The sequence below is a fragment of the Puntigrus tetrazona genome, chromosome 9 (assembly GCF_018831695.1).
Source record: "Puntigrus tetrazona isolate hp1 chromosome 9, ASM1883169v1, whole genome shotgun sequence".
Classification (NCBI taxonomy): domain Eukaryota; kingdom Metazoa; phylum Chordata; class Actinopteri; order Cypriniformes; family Cyprinidae; genus Puntigrus; species Puntigrus tetrazona.
Genome location: NC_056707.1, coordinates 13,228,154 through 13,236,520, shown reverse-complemented (window position 1 = coordinate 13,236,520; position 8,367 = coordinate 13,228,154). Strand labels below are relative to the sequence as shown.

General features: G+C 36.2%; 2 protein-coding genes and 1 long non-coding RNA gene across 3 annotated transcripts; 2 read left to right on the top strand and 1 right to left on the bottom strand.

Moving 5' to 3' along the window:
• Window positions 1-336: 336 nt before the first annotated feature.
• Window positions 337-1,114, top strand: prlh (prolactin releasing hormone). The gene is made up of 2 exons (XM_043249436.1): window positions 337-588; window positions 686-1,114. The coding sequence occupies exons 1-2, from the start codon at window positions 483-485 to the stop codon at window positions 826-828; spliced, it is 249 nt and encodes an 82-aa protein (XP_043105371.1). The 5' UTR covers window positions 337-482; the 3' UTR covers window positions 829-1,114.
• Window positions 1,115-1,251: 137 nt separating this feature from the next.
• Window positions 1,252-4,215, bottom strand: rpe (ribulose-5-phosphate-3-epimerase). The gene is made up of 6 exons (XM_043249435.1): window positions 4,057-4,215; window positions 3,150-3,229; window positions 2,760-2,899; window positions 2,205-2,339; window positions 2,044-2,130; window positions 1,252-1,929 (listed from the first exon to the last, which is right to left on the bottom strand). Exons 1-6 carry the CDS (start codon window positions 4,176-4,178, stop codon window positions 1,807-1,809), a joined length of 687 nt encoding a protein of 228 aa, XP_043105370.1. The 5' UTR covers window positions 4,179-4,215; the 3' UTR covers window positions 1,252-1,806.
• Window positions 4,216-4,310: 95 nt separating this feature from the next.
• Window positions 4,311-8,367, top strand: LOC122351987. Its single transcript, XR_006251825.1, has 3 exons — window positions 4,311-4,392; window positions 4,637-4,774; window positions 5,308-8,367. It is a non-coding gene; the product is annotated as an uncharacterized LOC122351987 (long non-coding RNA).

Below are 8,367 nucleotides of genomic sequence, written 5' to 3'. Positions count from 1 at the left end.
TCATTTTTGAGTACATGTAGGCTGTGCAGTCTTCATCCTCCCCGGGGGATGGGGGGGTATAAATTGCTGGATCGGTCTATCACTATATACTCAGCCTCTGAGAAAGACTCAAGAACAATGCTCAGGAGTTGTCTTATACTCACAGCTATGACAAGACTATAAGACTACAAATCCTCTGCTACCTTGAAGACACATTTATGCTTCTTTGCACTCAAGGATCATTTTAACTGACAGCTGAGGATCAAAGAATACGATTCCAAGACAACATCCTGTAAGTTTCAATATATTGTAATTTACAAAATGTAGCGTAAAATACTTTTACTCAAATCTGTTTTTAATTATGAATCCAATGATTTGTATAAATGTGAACATAGAAACGATGGGAAAGTGGAAAGTATTTTTTTATTTTAGAAGACTAATGTCATTCATTCATTCTTTCTTACAGGTGACATTTTTCTCTGTCTAGTGACAGACCATAAGTCATGGCTGTAAATCTGTGTGCTTTGCTCTGTATCCTTATGCTGTTAGCATGTTTTACGCAGCCTAAACCTCATGATGATCTACCGTTACGCTCAATGGAGATAAGAGGTACAATTTTACTTAACAACTGAAGATAAAATTTAACGAACCTTCCACTTACAAATATCAGATACCTTATATTCACAATACCATTATTTTTCTGTAGATCCGAACATTGACGCAGTGTGGTATAAAGGCAGGGGAATTCGACCTGTTGGGAGATTTGGCAGAAGAACGGCGCAAAAAGGTGAAGGATCGTATTTTGGAAGGCACAGGTTCTGCTATCCTGAGGTCCTGGCTGTGGACTGACAAGTCAAAAATAATTTTAAATTGCATCTGTTCTGTGAGAACTTATTTCAATACCTATTTGACTCCAAGATATTGCATTTCAAAATTACATACGTTAATGAATGGGTTACAATCACAAAAGTCATAAATACCAGATTTTTTTGTGTATTTCTTGAGACATACATCTAAATAAAACTAATTCGTGAAAAAGACCACAAATTTAGTTGATTGGATGGAAGTAGATTTGAATAACAATTGTGAGATAGCATGCACAGAAAAAAAGATTTAATTTCATACTATAAAGATGTGTCATTATATTTGTTTTGATAAACTGTTAACAGATGCAGATTTATTTGGGGACTTCTGCATCTGAAACAGTTTGTAGTGTTAATGCTACGCTCAGCAGGAGTTTCTTGAGAGAAAAAAAACCCAGACAAATAACACTTCAAGTCTCTTGATTTATACTTTTCATCATTTCAGTGTTTTAAAAACACAGGCTGGTGGAATGTTGAAAAAATATCATAATCTGCAGCAAAATGAGTATGAAGAGTTTATCCAGCTTAATTCCAATGTCATTCTTTAACCAACAAACCTGATAACGCTGAAATGTTATCAGCAGCAGCTTTCTCAATTTGTAACAATTTGCTGTCACTGTAACTGGTACTATGACATACAATAAATGTTATTAATCAAACCAAATCAGGTCAATTAAGAGGGGAATGGTCAGATGTAGATAGAATCTGTCTGTTCTATCTGCTTGAAGTTCTCGAAAGGCTATCTGCATTTGAAAACTCCAGAGGAATCCAAACAAGAGGCAAAGGCAGTTCTCGTGGTCTGTAGCAAATGCACCTTCATCACATCCAGCAACGAGTCATGTCCGTTCAATAGCACCACTAAGCATTCGATAACAAATGTATACTTTAAAACAAACTCTTAGAATCTGTAGGAAAGACTTTCAGTGGTGGGCGAAAACAGACTTGACGAAAACACTCAAAATGCTCAGCGGTCCAAAGAGCGTTTCTGGATTGCTTCAATAACTACGTTTTTGAGAAGGGCGATTACAGAACGAGGGTCTTCACTGCTCACCACAGCACTGCCCGATACGATCATGTTGGCTCCAGCCTAAAAATAAAAATTGGAGTCATGAATACAGATGAGTTAAGGGCTTCTTCAAATAATCTCTCTTGCTTTTTTATTCACGCAAATGAAAACGTGTGCAGTAAAGGACAGCTATACCTCAGCACATCTATGGATGCTGTCTGGACCGACTCCTCCATCCACTTCAATGTCCAAAGAAGGGAACTGACTCCTGAGCCAGCTCACCTGTGGAGACACAAGCAACTTTAGTGTGTTGAATGAGGAATCTGTGAGAACTAATAGATTGTTCACTTGCTTACCTTTGGCATCATATCTTCCATAAACTTCTGACCACCAAATCCAGGTTCTACAGTCATGACAAGAGCCATATCGATCTGTGCAGCCCATGGTGCCAATTCCTCAACCGTTGTTCCGGGTTTAATGGCAAGACCAACCTGCATCATAAACATGCATAAGGCTGTTGCTACAAGTAAATAAAATAAAATACTATATAAAGAAATTCTAGGCAGTTTAGAAATAAAAGATTTTCATCAAAATGAGAGTTTGCTGAAACTTCTTTTTTTAACCAGCTAAATTATTTCTATTCTCTATTTCTGAGTCTTAGCCTCAATTTAATGTATGAAACTTATGTTAAGAAAAAAATTATTTTATTAGTCAGCAGAGGGCGCCTTAAGATCATAGCAGTGAATGTCACAGGGCATAATATAACCATAATATAAACATATGCTGGAGAAATAAATAAATAAAATAATTCAATTCACATTTTTATATGATATGCTTTCTCTGTGCTGTGTGTACACACACACACACACACACACACACACACACAAAATTGGCTTTTTTTTTGCACAGACCTTCATGCCACTCTCCCTGATTTCCTTGATGAGGTTGCCAGGGTTGGTTGTGGCTTCTAGATGAAAAGTGTACTGACTGGCTCCTGCTGCTGCCATGGGCTTCACCCATTGCTCTGGCCTGGACACCATCATATGCATGTCTGTAACAAGCAAAGGGTAAGCAAAACCTTCAAATCTACACAAAGCAAACACTGCAGTGTTTTGCTTATCTGGTTTATCCTAGACGCAATGTTTATTTAGGAATACAGAAAGTTTGCAAAAATGTGAAAGAACCCACAGTGTCTACTTCAGCAGAATACCAACAGAACTGTCCCAAAGAACAGGCCAGCTTGTGTGCAGCTCACATGAACCAACCCGGAGTAGATGCAATTTTACAATAACTAAACTCACCGAAAAATGGATCAGGTCCAATACTGTGTCGTAAACATTCCACCATAGGATGTCCAAATGTGATGTTTGGAACAAAATGACTTGAGCAAATTTAAAGATGAAGGAAAGAGATTGGAAAAAGAAGTTAGATTTTTTTATTTTTTTAGCAAGAAAGTAATATGTTTGTTCAACAAGGATGCATTAAATTAATTAAAAGTATCATAAAAAATATATTATATATATATATATATATATATATATATATATATATAAAATTATAATTTTACAAAACATTTGTACTTTATAAAATGTTGTTCTTGTGTAGTTTCAATTCATAAAATAAATCACCAATCAATAATAAAAAGAATACCAACATATTAGAATGAATTCTAAAGAATCATGTCACACTGAAGACTGAAGTAATAAAATTCAGTTTTGCATCACAGGGACAAACAACACTTAACATAATATTTAAAATAATATTTCACACATACTGTGTTCTGTTTTTTTTTTTTTTTTTTTATTCAGTCTCGATGAACTTTAGAGACTTATTTTAAAAACATAAAAAAAACTGCAGAGCACAAACTTTCACATTGTAGCATGTATACGTTTCATACAATAATTTTGATGAAAATGTTTGCTTGGCTGATCCAGACAGCACTTTATTTTGTATATTTTAAAAAGGGAAATAAGATAATTGTCACTGCTGTGCCAAGCTTCTTGCGACATTCCTTAAAATTGTTACACAGCATGGGTGAATTCATGTTGTATCGTCGCTGTGCCAAAATGTGGAATAACTAAATGTTCTTGGTCATTCAAAAGACTTGATTATGGTATTGGTTCTCTGGGCCACATGATAGCTATCAATGCCTGCAGGTCAACATTGTGTGAGAAACTTAGATGAAGAATTGCGAACTTTATTCCTCACCCATCCATAACGTCAAGGTGCAGGTAATCAGCACCGCACTCCATCATTCGCTCACATTCCCTCCCGAGCTGCGACAGATCGCTGCTCAAAATAGACGGTCCTATCTTCGCCGAGTACGCCATGCTGCCTCTGCCCGCTGCACACTTCCTGCTTTCACGCGAGCCTTTCAAAACAAAAGCCATGCGTCGTGTCTTTGCCGTCGAGAGGTGGCGCGATTTAAAAGTAAGAAAACCTTCTGATATCGGAACCTGAACATTAACCTAAAAACTCCAAAACAACGCAGTACACACCGTTTTCCTCTCAAAGACAGGCAAAGACGGGTTTCTAATTCACCAGGTGTTCTGCAAGTAGCTTGAAATTTGACATAAACGTATCACTGTTAAAGAATATTTTGATGTTTTGCTGATGTGCATGGTTAAATGAATACTAAATGAATACTAAATGTAACTGTGAAGTAGGTTTCCTTCATATGCAGCGTATATGTAGACGCTTTCATTTATGTTTGCCATGTAAGACGAATCAGGAAGCTCCCCATTTCAGGTTCAGTTTTGATTCACGCTGATATTGTTTTGGCTTGCAGCTTTCACCTATGTACAGTGGCTCTGATGAGCTTGACTGTTTACAAAAGGACGTCCTAAAGGCCTCTCCTTTCCGATCCTTTGAGTCTAGCTGACAACTCGGCCTGCGGCGGATATGTCCTTTTCCCATCTTCACAGAGGTAAACACCTTCAATTGTCTTTAGAACTGTTTGTCTTCCTGAACAGTTTTTTGTCCTCGGTTCGGGATGCTGTTTAAAAGAGAGAGATGAGATTTATGCGCTTAAACAGGCCGTATTCAAAAGAAATCCTTTGCATAAACTCCTTTTGAGCTTATAAAAAGGGAACATGTGAATTTGAGACACAAAAACACTGGAAAAGCAAACCTACAAAGCACAAAGATATTACATACAACACTCCATTTACATTTTTTGTTTATTTATTGCCAGATTATTAGTATCAATATGTAACATTTCTCGCCCCATATGAACACAATTATTTTAAATTTAATTCTAAAGTTTAATTTTGGGCGCTTCTGTCATAGGCCAATATCTACAGTATTAATTTATCTCACGAATAACAATAATTATGTGTAGCACAAAATGTTGATTTGGCAAGAGCACCATCTAAAATCTTTTGGTTCCTGCTATGTACAGTATGATGGTCTGCATTGCCTCTGGGAATAGACTTGGCTTCTCCTATCCCATTCCTACAGGCTCTGACGTGAGAAACACTGTCTCAGCTGCGTTCCTCTGATTTCTCATATTAGAGGACAGCACTAGTTCTGCAGGGGTCCGATCTCTGAGCCAACAGAAGAAACAGATGGTAAAAAATGAGATTGGAGGATGGGTTTACAAAGTTATATTATTCACAGTTTTTGATCAAAAATATAATTGTAACAAAAGGAATAGAAATCCTATTTTTCATATATCTGCTGCTGAAGAATTCAGTTTTGTTCAGTCTCTGTTAACAAAACACAACAAACTTTTATTAGATGAGACAGGGGTCAATACGTACATTTCTGCAATTTGGCAGATACGATGTAACATAACTTTAGCCTATACTTGTGTGTTATAAATACTTTTATACTAATAAAATGTATTATATGCTTAATATTAAATGTATGTGCTGCTATTAAACACTTTATTTAACAGATGATTGTGATATAATAATAATAATAAGTAATACTTTTAAAATACCAGCTGATAAAGCTTCTAGAGATTTAATGAACAGTGATCTCTTGCCGTCAAATCTGCAGACAAATGCTTGTAGCTGTAGGCAGACTTTCTGTTTGGTTAGTATTGCGGTGCTATGGTTTGGATCATGTTCCTCCTGGTGAGTTTACCTGTCATGCTATGCCTCTGTGATGAATGATGCCTCCAGGGAGTCTGCAGTCACCTGTTTGTTTATTGATGTAAATGGAGCTGGGTACTAAACAGGCCAACTGAAACAGTCAGAAAAGGGCCTACTAAACTGAATAGGCCATTAAGGTTGACAAATGTGTTGGCAAAAAACAAACAAACAATCTGTCCTAATGTATAAGCCCGATATGTAAATTAATTGTGTGGGTTTAGATTAATGTGATAATAAAACAAACAAATAGTTCCTATTAACACTTTTTAATCAATTTTCACTACTTGTTATTAGCATGCATAATACTATTGTGTATATATATAATATATATATAAAATATGCCTGTGCGTTTATAAAACAATACTTTGGTTTCTTGTAAAGTTGACATTATTTGCAATTCAAGTTTGTTTGTTTTTTAATATACTGGTTTGCAGTGTTTGTATGAGAGTTTGCAGGGTCACAGTCTTAATGGCATTGCTAGAGAATTAAAAAGTGTCTACTGGAGGAAATCAAATGTCAATGTGACATAAAATATGTAAAAAGATGATTCTTTAATGCTGAAGTTCCAATTGTGGAACAGTCTTTACTTTTGTTGAATCACAGAGATGTCATTGGGGTCTTTGTCAGATTGAGGGATACGCTTTGGGACACATGGACATGTGGATGAATGGAAAGAATAGTGGGTGGGAAAAACCTGCTTCCCTGGTTTACAAATCAAGCTACAGTTTCCATGTGAAACACAATCTATACATATTTGATTCAGCATATTGTATGAGCTGATGTTTGTGGTGAATGTGAAAAAGGATAGAGGATTGTTCTGTTCTTTTTACCGAAGCAGACCAGAGGTTCCCATGGGAATTTATTCCATAGGAGAAAATCTGAACTTTCAGGGATGTGAAAACAACACTCTCTGCCCATCATCACACACACTCATCTAGAGAGAAACTTGACTCTCACTGATTTCTCCTTGACTGTGGATTCAGTTATTCATCACTTAATGGATGCTTTTTGTCCAAAAAAGTGTCTTGCTCGAGGTCTCGAGGAGAAATTCTCCATTTCACCGCTCTCACTTTCCATGGTTTAAAATAAGAACCCACCCAAATTTAACTGTGCCACCATTCAGTTAAGAAGTAGAAGTTCATCATTCTGCAGAGAGAACAGACAGGATGTATTATTCATAACATAATAATATATATTTTTCATAGGCCTAATGACAGTTTGAATTACCCTATTGAATTTACAGTCTACTTTAGAACTGTAGGCACATATTGTCTTTAGAATCCTTATAGGGGTTGAATATTTCTGCATGAAAAACAAACTGGAGTGGGGCGATGACATTAGGCCATTGATACTTTGTGAGTCAAATTAGAGCAAAAGATGATCTGTTCTTTAAAAAGTAATTTCCATTTGGTTTTTACTCTTACATGACCGCATTTTGTGACCTCTCTCCTTCTGACTAGTAATAGTAAATGAAAAGCTCTTGAAAATGAATGCACTTGCCACCAATGGGTTGAGAAAGCTTTTAGCATAACCACTCTTCAGTAAAACTTCTGTAAAATTCCAGGATGTAGTAGAGATGACAAGTAGAATTTAGTGAAAACTCTTTTCCTTTGAATAATGGTTCAGCTGTAGTTCACTGTCACGTATCCACATCTTATGAATGATGTAACTGTACATGTGTAGACTTGACAATTGATATCTGTATCTGTGAAGGTAATAGAGAGATGGTGGAAAAGAATTCAGCCGTGACAAAAGCATGGAATAAATAAAATAAGATGTGACCTTTCAGTCATCCTTACCAAACACTGTATCCTTTCAGCTTCCTAAAAAACATTTTGACTGATTAATCTTTTGAAAAGCAGTTGGCTTCTATGTGAGTTTTTAGACAGTACTTTAAATTTAGTCCGTTTTTTATTGTCATATTTATTTTTACCTTGACTAAAATGCTATAAACCCTTTCCAAATCACACAACTGATTTGTTTCCTCTGTGATCAACTACATAGATGACATGGCAGTAATGTGAGACAGAAATATATGTAAAGCAAAAAAGTGAAAAGAGAGAACAACACAGTTAGGGTGGAGCGGTTTAGGGTGGAGGCTATAGAGAATTGTCAGAATGTTTCACTTTCAAAAAAACTGCCACAACTGTCACAATTAATAAAGTTCAAGTCTTAATCTCCTTGTGTCAATATCATAACTGAATCTTAAATCTGTAATCATTTGCAAGTGTAATGTTCTGCAGCTTGTTAGATGCATCCTGCAGCTTCTAACAAGCTCTCCCTAAAACCTATAAACCTACTCAAGAGCCCTTTAAACAAGAGACCACCCATCTCTTAAGAGACTATATCTCTCATTCACCTGTACAGAGTTGTTAAGTTTGCACTACAAAAAACCTGGAAGGCTTTTATAAGTCATGGTGCC